This window comes from Ranitomeya imitator, chromosome 4 (genome assembly GCF_032444005.1).
Source record: "Ranitomeya imitator isolate aRanImi1 chromosome 4, aRanImi1.pri, whole genome shotgun sequence".
Classification (NCBI taxonomy): Eukaryota; Metazoa; Chordata; class Amphibia; order Anura; family Dendrobatidae; genus Ranitomeya; species Ranitomeya imitator.
In genome coordinates, this window is record NC_091285.1 from 222,990,254 (window position 1) to 223,004,432 (window position 14,179).

Genomic DNA, 14,179 nt, shown 5'->3' on the forward strand with positions numbered 1-14,179 from the left:
CGCCAGGGATGTCCTTTATCCCCGGCCCTCTTCGCCTTGGCAATAGAGGCCTTGGCAATACGCATAAGAACCTCTGATGGTATTAAGGGAATAAATATTGCGGATCGAGTGGATACCATCGGTCTCTATGCTGACGATATGGTGATATTTATGGACAAAGTAGAGGAAACGTTACCACAGGTGATTGCGACTATAGATAAGTTCAGTAAATTTTCAGGGCTATATATAAACTGGGATAAATCTGCCTTGTTCCCTCTCTCACATACCCAGGCACCCTGCCTCGAAACTCTCTCGCCGCTCCCCATTGTATCCAGTTTCAAATATTTAGGTATTCACATGTCCAAATACAGCCAATTAGATCTACAACTTAATATCTACCCACTATTAGATTTGGTTAGAATTAAATTTTCAACCTGGAACAAACTCCCGCTCTCGGTTGCCGGCCGAATTAATCTAATTAAAATGATACTGCTCCCTAAGCTTAACTATTGCCTTCAACATAGTGCCGTGCCCATACCCAAACACTTCTTCGCAAGGTTAAACTCCCTGGTTACATCCTTTATATGGGGGAAAACTAGGCCCAAACTTAAATTGTCGACATTACAGAGGCCGAAGCAGGGGGGTGGGGCGGCTTTGCCAGATTTCCACTTATATTATCTCGCCGGCCAGGCCAAGGCGATAAATAAATGGATGCCTAATAATTCCCTGCCTAACTCGGAGAGTCATTTGCTCCATGGTGCCCGGGCTGATTGTCCACTGGGGTTTCTAGAACTAGAGAAAGTTAATGCCCCCTGTTTGCTACAGTTGCACCGGCTGGCACGATCAATATGGAGACAAATTAAAAAAGTTACTGGATTTGTAGATGTAGTGGCTGAAATGCCTCTATGGAATAATAGTTACTTTCCGGGACTGTTGAACCATCCATCCACTAATTTTTGGATCTCGCATGGTGTTCTCTCGGTGAGAGATGTATATAACCAGGGGGTCTTTGCATCCTTTGTACAATTACAGAATACCCACAGTGTTCCGAGGTCTCAGTTCTTCCGTTATTTACAGCTAAGATCAGCCTTTCAATCACATATGCGGAGTATGGGTGGGGATCGAGCTATTTCATCCTTACCTTTGATAGGTATTCTCAACTCACAGGGCCCTCAAGGACTTATTTCCTCCTTATATACTTATTTGTTGTCCATGGGAGATGGGTCTACTATAAATTCCGTCAAAGGGAAGTGGGAGGGACTTCTTCCTGATGTATCGGGAGAAGAATGGGAGGATATTTTGGAGTCCCCAACTAAAGTCTCTCCCTCAATTAATAATAAAATGACTCAATTATATATTCTGCATCAGTCTTATTTGACCCCGGTACGGCTTTTTAAAATGGGCCGCTTCCACTCGTCGGATTGCTTGAGGTGCCATTCGGGTGATGCGGATTTCATCCACATGATTTGGAAATGCCCTGTTATTCGTCAGTATTGGAGTGAGGTGACGTCTTTTTTAACATCCTTATTACTGATCCCTGTCCCACTTGAACCACTGATCTGCTTATTTGGGGTGTGGGATGCGGAAGCTTGGGATCATTGCACCGGAATATTTCTACGAGAGTCGCTTTTTATGGCACGAAAGGTGTTAGCATTACGATGGATGGGTGGTTCTTGCCCGTCTCTCAGAGCCTGGGTTGATCTGGTGAATTCGATTATCCCGTATGAGCGTACACTATATCAAAATAGAGGATGCCCAGGCAAGTTTGAAAAGATTTGGGGTAGATGGAACTCCTCTTATAATACTTTATAATCCTCATTAGCTTGGCTACTATGTGGAGGTTGGGCTCGTGGTTTGGGGGGCATCACTTACGGGGTGAAATCTGTATTAATTTTCCTTTGGCGGCGCATTATTGCTATTGTTAAGTTAATGTAGTTAAATGTTGTATATTAGGTGATTTGTAAGACGTCAGTGATTTAACATACACAGTTTGTCACTTTTGTAATACTTTTAGATATAATAATGCATGACCCCTATCTGTATTTCATACTGTTACTAATAATGACAAATGCAAACGTGTGTATTGTGCAGTTTATTCTGGAATTAATAAACGAATTTAAAAAAAAAACTATAAATTTAGTATCACCATAGTCTTACTGACATGTATAAAGTCAAATAAATAAGGCAGCACACTGCGGCGCTAAAACATGCAAACATGAAACATGAAAATTGAACTGCATTACTGCACTAGAAATATGAAAAAATGAGAGCGTTTAGCGCATAAATTGGCCAATTTATGTGTACCTGGTAGCCACATTAGGGCATCTCTCTTATACCAGGTCCTGCACTTGCCTTTCCTCGCTGAGAATAAACATCTTCATCTGAATGGGTATCTGTGAAACCTCTTCTTAGACTAAATTTCTCTCATTCCCTAATGTGGCTACCAGGTACACATAAATTGGCCAATTTATGCGCTAAACGCTCTCATTTTTTCATATTTCTAGTGCAGTAATGCAGTTCAATTTTCATGTTTGCATGTTTTAGCGCCACAGTGTGCTGCCTTATTTATTTGACTGTATACGAGTTGGTGACTCTAGGTTCAGCACCTATTCACACTTCTATGTTTGGATGTGACGGTCAGTTTTTTTAAATTTGTATTCTTTAGCCTTCTGACTGAGCACTCCGCCTCCTAGCCACAGGTGTTTTTTTTTTTTTCCAAACTGTTTTTATTAAACATTTTCAATTAAACATTTTCAACATTAGTATATTAACATGCAAACATAGGTACAAGGAATTACCTCCCTCTTTCCGGTATTACAGAAGCCCATTATTAAAGACGGTAACTATTTTAGCGTTCGCCACAGGTGTTTTAATCGTAGCAGGTCTATTACCCCTCCACAGAGAGAAAGAAATTTAGTCTAAGAAGATGTTTCACAGGTTCCCATTCAGATGGAGACGTTTATTCTCAGCGAGGAAAGGCAAGTGTAGGACCTGGTATAAGAGAGATGCCCTAATGTGGCTACCAGGTACACATGAATTGGCCAATTTATGCGCTAAATGCTCTCATTTTTTCGTATTTCTAGTGCAGTAATGCAGTTCATGTTTCATGTTTGCATGTTTTAGCGCCGCAGTGTGCTGCCTTATTTATTTGACTGTATACGAGTTGGTGACTCTAGGTTCAGCACCTGTTCACACTTATTCTATGTTTGGATGTGACGGTCAGTTTTTTTAAAAGTTTAAGTCCTCTTTTTCTCAGAAGAGGCAATTTGCATATTTAAATTTACTGACATGTATAAACCCCCCAAAATCAATGGCCGAATTGTGTTTTTAAAATGTTTTTATTCATAATCTTACCAACTAGGAATTTTGATGTGCTTTTCAGTATATTATATGGTAAAGTGAATGGTGTCATTCAAAGCTACAACTTATCCTGGAAAATACCAAGTTCTCACACTTCTATGTAAATGGAAAATATAATAAACATAGCAAACAGGTAGAGAAGTACAGTGTTGAATGGTATATCCCAAGCCTTTAAAACTTCAAATCTATTGGGACTACATTAAAAATACAGAACACAGTAAAGTTTCAAACCTACACAGTTAATGTATGACTAATAAAGGTGAAGTTTTTAAAAGCTATTGACATACTTTCAACGCTGGACTTCTCTACCTGTTTAGTTACTTTCACTCCAAAAGTACTTTATTTTGGCCAGTTTGTGCTAGGATCCCAGGATTGATTGAAAATATCAAAAGACTGAACTTCACTTCCAAACAGAACAGGTGTGAACAGGTGCATACTAACAGTAGACATCTTCATAGATAACTTTGTGTGGTCTGTAACACTATAGCATGTAAACATTAAATATATGAAATTATATTGCATTACTGCTCTTCACAATAGGATAGAACAAAATTACTTAGTGCGTAAATTGACCAATTCATCTATGCCCTGCAGCCACGACAAGGTGATCTTCTTTGCTGGGAACCTAACCTAATGTGTTTGATTTCCTATATTTACATGGGTAGGTATGATCCTGCTCAGATTAAAACTATTTCCTTTGCATGTAAATCTCAAATATATGAAATTGTTTTAATCACAGCCGGATCTTACCTACCCATATAAATGAAAGCTATCAGCCCAGGAGAGGAAACACATTAGGTTAGGTTCTCAGCAAAGATCGCCTTGTCCAAATTTTTTTGTTAGTTTCTTAGGAATCATTGAGCCTGTTTGCCCAGATTGGTAAACTGACCCACCCTTCTCTTTGTACCTTGATCTTGATAATATAAAAGGTATGTCTCTTCCAAGAGGAGGAGAGGGATAACAAAGAAAGCACAAAACCTAACAACTAACAATAATGAATAACAGTCATTTCACAATTTTTCTCATAAATCAAGAGTATAAGTAAAATAAGAAACTGCGTAATATATCGTCTGAGAAATCTGGTTAATTCTCCTCTTGGACTGATCTTTCATTCTCAATTCAAAAGCTGTATGCAGTGAAGACAGACTTTTCTGTTACTGAGATCTGAAATTACAGTTAGTGCTCATAAGAGTCTATGGAGAGGGAGAAGCTAGAAGCAGACACCGACATTCTACTGCAAGTTTAGCTGAAACGAGAATTTCACTTTAAAAGGGTGCTCCAAAATACAACTTAGTTTTCATCCTAAATGCCCATTTATTCAATGTCATAATGTATACTAGTTTCTAATATACTTTAATTAAATCTTACCTACCCTTCCCTAACTACACTATCAGACTGCTTTTCTCTCTTTTTTTTTTTTTTTTTCTTTTTTTAACTGTTTCTTTTTTTTTTTTTAACAACTTCCTTATTACAATCCATTTGAGAATCCCAATGCATGCTGGGATACTCAAGTAAGGTGTCATCAGGAGACAGAGGCTGTTGTCACCGCTGCATCCCTTGCCCCTTCTCTGTAATTAAGTGTCAGCAGTGACGCTCATTTCGGGGCTGGGCTAGTCCCTGTGCAATGTTCACATTGCGCTCTCTTGCCGGCTCAGCTCCGTTGTACCAGAGTGCACCGTTAGTGTGTGGTAAGACAACTCTGCTTGCAGGGGTGGCGCTGGTCTGTGCAAGCTGGGTACTCGTTTTACAGCACACTATTCATGCACTTTGGTGCCGGCACATTACTACTATCTGAGCCAGCAAGAGAGCACAAAGTCCATGTGTACATGGCACAGTGATATAGCATGGACTAGCCCAACCCAAGAAACAAGTGTCCCTGATAACGCTTCATTTCAGGGAGGGGGCAAGGGGCTGTGGCAGTGACCGCAGCCTCTGCCCCCTGATGACACTTTGTGTGAGTGTCCCAGTATGCATTGGAATTCTCAAAGCCTCATCAAAAGAGAATATGTAAAGAAAAAAAAATCAGTTAGGTAGTGTAGTTAGGGAAGGATAGAGAATTTTTAATTCAAGAATATTAAAAAATAATTTAGATTATGGCATTAAATATATAGGCATTTAGGTTAAAAAAAAACAAGTTGTATTTAATTCCTTAAAGGGGTTGTTCGATGCTATGTCCAATAGAGAGAATCCATTTATCACAATGGTTCTGGCTTCTCCGTGGTCAGCAAGTCACAAAGAGATACTCTCTAGTATTGGACTGCTCGATGTAATGTACATAAAGTCTTGTTCCTGACTTACAGCCTGTTCCATATCTGGGTGGTGCTATATTGAAATTACATGCTCAATGGACTCTATTCATTAAAACTGGAGCTTGGAGCGCCATTCGTAATGAGGGGTGTGCAGGAAAAGATGCACAAAATAATCATTTTAAAAAAAGCATGTTTCCCCCATTTTTGACAACCAGCCAAACTAAAGCAGACAGCTGGGGGCTTGTATTCTCAGGCTGGTGCTTTGCCTGGCTCTTCCCACTTGCACTGTAGTGGTGACAAGTGGGGTTTATATTTATGGGGTTGATGTCATCTTTGTACTGTCAGGTGACATCAAGCCGACAGATTAGTAATGGAGAGGCGTCTATAAGACACCTATTCATTACTAATCCTAAAGTTATATGGTAAATAAAGACACAGCCAGAATGAAGTCTTTGAAATAAAACAAAGCACACTTTTACTTTTTTATTCAAAAATAACAAACACAGTTATACTCACCTAAAGCCTAATTCCGCTGAATCCCTCATATCCTGTAATAAAACAAAAAAACAAACAAACAAATCCCTCACATGTCCGTCGTTCTGACCCATGCCATAATTCATGTGTGGGAATAAACAGTTTTCAACCTGGACGGTGCCAAGATGTGACTGTCCAGGCTGAGAACTGCTGGAGAATGATCTGTGAGCGCAGCATCCATGACTAGTGGTGATGTCATCGAGGTTACTGCCAGTCGCTGAGGCCTCGTTCCCAGCCGGGCTCATCTGCATTGAGCTCGGTGAGATCCCCGCTAGCACCGTGAGAAGGTCGGACAGTGCAGAGGCGAGTTCACCTTCAGTTCATGTTCAATGCAGTAAAATTCTCCCGGTGAACTTCGGAGAAATTCACTGCGTTGATTTTGAACTGCTGTGAACTCACCTTTGCACCGTGAGACTTTCTCACGGTGCAAGCGGGGATGTCACTCCATATCGAACACCGTATTTAGAAGTGAGGGTGCTCCTCTCCCCTCCGATCGACATCGCGAGGACCCAATTGATGCCATGGTGACCCGAGGTCATCATGTGCAGAGCATGGTCTTAGAGGCTTGTGTCAGTGCAGTGCTTTGTTATAAACTATTACAATGCTTTATAACAGCTATCAGGCTGCTGAAAATGAAATTCCCATAGAGGGGAAAAGTAGAAAAAAAATTGTATAAACATTTTTTAAAAAAATCACAAAATAATGGTAAAAAATGTACCTATACATTTGTATTTTTATGTAAAAAAAAATAAGTACCCGTTTGGAATTGCTGCGTCCGGAACTCACCTCTTCATAAAACTGTCACACTCCTTCAGTGAACACATTTTTTCGCTGCCATACAGCTCTTGTGTGCAGAAAAATTAAAAAAGTTATAGTTCTCATAATAAAGCTATGCAAAAATGATTTTTTTTTATATAAAATATTTGTATTGTGCAAAAGCTAAAACATAAAAAATGATTATTAATGTGGTATCCCTGTAATTGTACTGAACCCAAAATAAAGCTGCTGTATCAATGTTATCACACGCAGAACGGCATAAAATAAACCCTATAAAAGCAAATCTTGAATTGCGGGTTTTTGTTCATTCTGCCTCCCAAAAATTGGAATAGAAAGCGATCAAAAAACTTTGTGCCCAAGAGTGGTACCAATGTCATCTCGTCAAGCAAAAAATTGAGCTGTCACATGACTGTCAGCCGAAATATGGAAAAATTATAGCTACCAAAATATGGCGTTGCAAAACATAGTTTTTTTTGTTTGTTTTTTTTAAGCGTTTTTTAGTGTATGACAGCAGCCTAACATAAAAACCCGATATAAAACTGTTCTCGCTGTAATCACACAGCCCCAAAGAATAAAGTCGCCTAATCACTTATACCGCATGAGGAACGGCATAAAAAAATAAATAAAACCAATTCTTCACCTACTCTTTTGTTCATTCTGCCTCCCAAAGATTGCAGTAAGTCTTGGCGTACATTTATCCTGCATTCGACTTTGAGCGCTTACAGCGGGGTTTCCGTGTAAATCTCGGAATTACGTGATTCAGACAGGACCCCCCAGCGGAAAATTCCCTATAATGGGACAGGTGGGGTCACTGAACATGGTCTGGCCTGTGATCTGGCGGTGTCTCTCTTTTTAGCCGTGCATAAAAACGCTGTCCGCCACAGTTTTGTGCACTTCTGAAAAGGACCCTGCTGAACAGAGGCCAGACGGAGTCCAGAGTAACTCTGCTGCCTCATTATAGTGAATGGATCCATCGGAGGTTTCATTTGAATTACTTCACTCAGAGATTTAGATGGATACCCCCAAAGTAAGTGTTTTGCGTACATCGCATAATAAATGTGATCCAAAATGTTATGTAAAATATTCGTAACAAAACCTGCAAGTCAATCCACAAAAAAAAGCAAGTCCTTACTCAGGTCCGTCACGTGTTAACGGAAATATAGGGGGCTTCCACGTTACTGGTAGCACAAAGGCTCTGGAAAAGCGAAATGGCTCCATAACCCTCCAAAAGAAATTCCGCAAATTCTCCACTTCCAAATCCCAATGCCCCTTCTCTTCTGTGCCTAAACCACATTTTACGTCCACATGTTTGACATTTCTGTAGCGATGAGAGCCCGTCTAATTTACAGGTTCATGTCTCCAAAAGCACAAGCTGGGCACTACAACATACTGGTGACTACAACGAATTGGTCACTAGAATGGCAGTTTGCAATTTTCACTTGGCAAGATCTACTGCCCCTTGTTTCTGGAAAACACCTGTGGAGTCAAAATCATTACAACTGAGCTAAATTCCCAAAGGGGTATAATTTCCAAAATTGGGTCCCTTGAAGGGTGGGTGGGGGGATTCTGCTCTTCTTGAACTTAAAGGCTCTGTATACGGAGTCCGTAAACTATTCTAGAATAATTTGTTCTCCCAAGAATAGCGCTCCGGTCCTCCCAAATCTCTCCATATGGCTAAGCAGTACTGTACAGCCACAGTTGGGGTATTCCAACATTTAGCAGAAATTGTGGGACACATTTTGGTGCCGTTTTTACCCATTTCTCAGTATGACGGTGTCAAATTTGTGGCTAACACACAATCTTGCTGGTAACTATGTATTTTTTTTTCCACTGCCCATTGGTATAAAATTCTGTGAGGCACATGTGGTGTTAATATATTCACTGCACCCCTAAATGAATTCATTGAGAGATGTAGTTTGTAAAATGGGGTCACTTTATCGGGGGTTCTGATGTTCTGACACCTCAGGGGCTCTGCCGACATGATATGGTACCCTCAAACCAGTCCCGTAAAATCTGAACTCCAATATGGCGCTTCTTCCCTTCTGACGTTTTGCACTGTGCCTTGAAAGTAGTTTTCGACCACATGTGTGGTATCAGCATACAAAGGAGAAATTGCACAACAATTTTTGGGGTATATTTTCTCTTATTACCCTTGTAAAAATAAAAAAATGAAGGCTGAAAACATTCTTGTGGAGAAAAAAAATGTAATTTTTTTTTTTATTTAATTTTTTTTAATTAGTTATTTTATTTACTTTTTCAAAGTAACATTTTTGTGGAAAAAAAAAAAGTAAATGTGTTCATTTTTCCCTACCACGTTGCTTCAGTTCCTGCGGAGCACCTGAAGGGTTAATAAACTTCTTGACTGTGGTTTTGAGAACCTTGAGGGGTGCGGTTTTTAGAATGGTGTCACTTTTGGGTATTTTCTGCCATATAGGCCTCTCAAAGTCACTTCAAATATGATGTGGTCCCTAAAAAAATGGTTTTGTAAATTTTGTTTGAAAAATTGGAAATTACTGGTCAACTTTTAACCCTTATAACTTGGTAACAAAAAAAATTGTTTCAAAATTGTGCTAATGTAAAGTAGACATGTGGGAAATGTTATTTATTAACTATTTTGTGACACCACTCTCTGATTTAAGGGCATAAAAATTAGAAGTTTGAAAATTGCAAAATTTAAACTATTTTTGACAAATTTCCGATTCTTTTCACAAATAAACGCAAGTCATATCGAAGACATTTTCCCACTACCATGAAGTACAATTTGTCAGGAAACACAATCTCAGAATCAGTGGGATCCGTTGAAGCGTTTCAGAGTTATAACCTCATAAAGTGACAGTGGTCAGAACAGGCTTGGAGGTAAAGGGGGTTAACGTTATAGGACAGGCTTCTGCAAGTGTAACAAGGTGGCAGCCATTTTTATTCTTTTGTGAATAGCTCCCTAAAACAATTGTAGTTTGTCAAGGTATTTAGGAATTCATTTAAAATGACATTTTTTAGTTATATATTTTTTCTAATGCCAGAGAACCACTTAAAATAGTCAAATCCATGTTGGTTACGAAGGAATGGCTTACCCTAGTGATATGCCAGCACTTAAATTACTGGAAAACTCCTTTAAGGCTGGAAATATTCAAGTTATAAAGTGGTTGATGATGTGTTTTGATTGTGTTTGTTTAATCAATCTACTAATCTTTCATTTCTGAAGATCAGATTTTGTATGCCATCCATTATTTTTATTTTTTTTTTATTTAAAGAATGAACATTTGTCAAGACAGTTGAATGACAAGGAGAGAGACCTGGAGCGAAGCCGGACAGTTTTAGCAGAATTCAAGTCTAAATGTAAGTGGTCCTCTCCATATTGTCTCCAAGTATTTTTCATGTCTGCCATAACCTGTTATTGATAATATCACCAATTCGTTTTTTATGAATATTATCTGCATTTTTGCAGGACAGCACATCCAATGATATGGAGCCAATGTCTTTTCCGGCCAATGTATAGTCAGGTGTCCATATAACAGGTCAGGGAAAATAACTAAATAATACTTATCTGTGCATATTCTTCAAAATTAGCTTCAACGCATTTCCCCAGCAGGTTCGTCAGGAGGCCGATTCTCGCGTATGGTAGCGTTCCCAGCTGACTCAGAAAAGGTCCACGTTTAATAGCCCACCTTAATTGTTGGTACCACCCATCACTAACTAGGTTACACTTAGTCATTATAATGTGCAATCCATGTAGTGGACACTCAGTGTCTTTATTCCCATAGTGCGAATGCGCCCCAAAATAGGTATAAAATAGAGTGAATGAGGAGCTGGGGTGCCATTGTCGGCTACAAATACAGTGCCAACCTCTGCGGATAGGCAGCTAGCACTAACAAATACAATAAAAAGTGAAAAAAAAAAAAAAAGTTTTTAAAACTATGAAAAAAAAATACAAAAGTTCAAATAACCTCCTTTTGCCCAAATAAAAGTAAAACAATTAAAAATACACATATTTAGTATCCCTGTGTTCATAAAAGTCCATTCTGTCAAAATATTATTTAAATAAATCCGATCGGTAAACTGTGTAATGAGAGGGAAAAAAAATCAAAACCCCAGAACTTTTGGGGGCTGCCGCAGCATTGCATTAAGAGGCGAATAAAACATGAGATCAGTAAAAACGTTATCCCTGACCCAGCCCCATAGCCTGAAAATGTAAAACGTTATGGCTCTCGAAAAATTGCGAAAGAGCTAATTTTTTTGTTGTGTTTTGGGGGGTTTTTTTGTTTGTTGTTTTTTTTGTTTTTTACAAATTTGCGGATTTTTTTCACCACTTAAATAAAACAAAACAAAACAGTACCTGTTTGATATCCCTGTGATCGTACTGACCTGGAGAATCATATTGGCAGGTCAGTTTTATGTGGTAAATTGCACTTTTTTTTGCATTTTTAGAGCATTTGGGAACATTTTTCTCACTTTTCAGTGCATCACATGATAAAATGAATGGTGCCATTCAAAAGTACAACTCGTCTAGCAAAAAACAAACCTCACACTGCTAAACATTATGGTTCTTGGAAGAAAGATAGGAGAAAATGGCAAAAAATAAAACCGGAAGATAGCCCATTTATAAAGGGGATCAGTGGGCTGTTAGGAGGACATGATGTTTTTTTGATGACTGTAAAATTTAAAGCTCACAAAATAGACAACACCTGTGTAATGCATACAAATGTCCCTTTAAATAGAATTAGCTCTGTTTACTGTATTCATCTGTAATTAATTTCTCTATACAACTGAATGAAGAATCTGCTTGCAGGCTAACCATTTTTTGGACTTTCTTTACCCACCGAGCAAAATTGACAGCAAGCAATAACATGACGGTAATTCACCTTATATGATTTTTTTTCTCCCCTCAGTAAAGGGACTTTCTGAAGAAAATAAGCAGTTACAGCAAGGAATGGGAGAAATACTTCAAGCCATTAAGGATTCCCAGAAAGACTCCAACCTTAAAGGGAGTGAAGCCACTCTAATCATTCCTAGTCTGGAGAGACTGGTTCATGTGAGTTGATAGAAACTATGAGTCTGAGCAGAACACTTTATGTTCACATATCAGATTCTTGTATCCATAAATAAGATTGCCAGAATTAGCCAAAGGTGGTCATAGACATCTTTATGGTTTTCAGTAGTGCTATTTTGTGTAAATAGCTCCCTAAATATTTTAGGCTTAATCCAGGTCCTACATTCTTTTCAAACCAAATTGGATTTTATGTTATGTTTTGGTCCCAAAGCTGTGGAAATTTCTTCAAAACAGAAATGGTCAAGATAAAAAACTTAAGAGAGGTTGTCAACTACTGTACTTGGCCAACCCCTTCTCATTCTGAATGTTTGCTCGGGTTAAAGGGAAGGTGCCACCAGTTTTCTTGTATTTAGTTTTTTTGTGAAATTAAGCTTAAAATAGTAATTAAAATGTATTAATGCAATGTTTGCACTGTTTGCAAACATTTCTATATGAAAAATATTATATATTTTCTTACATATATATATATTGACCACTAGGGGGAGCATTTTCCGTTTTAGACCTCAAGCAGCTATAGTAAGACTTACCAGCTTTACTCTTTGCTGGAAAATTGAGGCAATAACTGCTGACATCACCATTTCCCTCCCCTTTTGGGTGGTCTAATATCCCTGGGGCAGAATGAAGAGCAGCATCACAGGGCAGAGCCATTTTGTGTGTGACTGCCCTGTGACCTGCTATCACCAGCAGTTACTGCATCAGAGGCACAGCTTGTTTACAGAGGAGCAGAACACAGTGGACTCAGCAGCATTTTTTGTGAATAACATTCTTGCCATCCCCCTTCCCCCACCTTAATCCCTGTCCTGTCAGCTGCCCTGCTCTCTCTCCAGGTGTCACCTCCCTCTCTGCAGGCTGTGAGTGCAGCTTACAGGAGATCACAGGGACTGTGTGTGAGGGGGAGGTGGAGACACAGCAGGAGAAGCACACAGGGCAGCATGTGAGGAGCAGAGGATGTGCCTACCTGGAGTACAGAGGAGCAGTGAGCGCTTCTTCTGTCCTGTGATAGAGAGTAGGTGGATCTCGGCAGATAGCACTGGGCTATAATAAAATGGCAGCTAGTCACACCTACAGCAGTGAGTTGTGCAGCCCACAGAGGCATGCCCAGCTCACTGCTAATGCTGCTGCAATGTTACAGATAGGGTCCGAGCCGGTCTATTATCTCCTATGTCCATGGGGTGCCGTAATCTGACACGGATAATGCCCTGCTACTGCTGCAAAACCAAGATGTCAGCCCCCAGTTCCTTCTTTAAACTCATATAACACATGAAATCTGTTTCACATGCATTTCAAACTTGCTTATAGCAGCATGTTATGCTACATTACAGTGATTTATTAATGACCTACAAACGCGGTACCTTCCCTTTAAAATGAAAACAACCATACTCCCCTCCCGTTCCAGCGGTGTCGGCACTCCTTCCCTGGGCTCACATGAGGCTGTTATGTCACGTGATCCCTGTGCCCAATTAGCGCTGGTGTCACTGTCCCCGCCTTCAGACGTATACGTAATCGAGAGGAATTGAGCGGCCAATCACAGCTGTCATTTCCTCCTGATTACTTATAAGTCCAAAGGCGGGGACAGTCACACTAGCGCTAATGTCACGTGATCCCTGTGCCCAATAACAGCCTCACGTGAGCCCAGGGAATGCGGAGAAGAGAGAAGTTATCCTAGTAGTGGATAACCACTTTAAGGCTAAGTTCACAAGCTGCGCCTGTGCTGTGTTTGTTTTTGTTTATTTTTTTTACTGTAGTTGTGGCAAAGCTCTTAGAGCCATCATTTTGGAAATCAAGGCAAAACTATCATGATTGTGAGGAAAACAAAACCCACAATGCAGCCATGTGTCATTGACAGCCTAAAAGATCAATCCTATCTTAAAAATGGGTATAATTGGAAAGTGCTTGTAAAACAAGCACCTTTCCACATTACACCTTAATGATAATAATAATAATCTTTATTTAGCGCTAACATATTCCGCAGCGCTTTACAGGTTGCACACATTATCATCACTGTCCCCGATGGGGCTCACAATCTACATTCCCTATCAGTATGGCTTTGGAATGTGGGAGGAAACCGGAGTACCCGGAGGAAACCCACGCAAACACGGAGAGAACATCTTTGCAGATGTTGTCCTGGGTGGGATTAGAACCCAGGACCCCAACGCTGCAAGGCTGCTGTGCTATCCACTGCGCCACCGTTATGGGTCTCGAAAAATTGCGAGACCCATAACGGGTCTCCCAT

General features: G+C 39.8%; 1 protein-coding gene across 2 annotated transcripts in view; it reads left to right on the forward strand.

The window, feature by feature from the left end:
- CEP290 (centrosomal protein 290) overlaps nucleotides 1–14,179 on the forward strand; it is a 361,160-nt gene that overhangs the window by 82,452 nt on the left and 264,529 nt on the right. For both annotated transcript variants that reach the window (XM_069764386.1, XM_069764388.1), the window contains exons 18-19: nucleotides 10,151–10,235; nucleotides 11,786–11,928. In XM_069764386.1, the coding sequence (XP_069620487.1) occupies nucleotides 10,151–10,235; nucleotides 11,786–11,928 (228 nt within the window). The remainder of the gene's footprint in view (nucleotides 1–10,150; nucleotides 10,236–11,785; nucleotides 11,929–14,179) is intronic.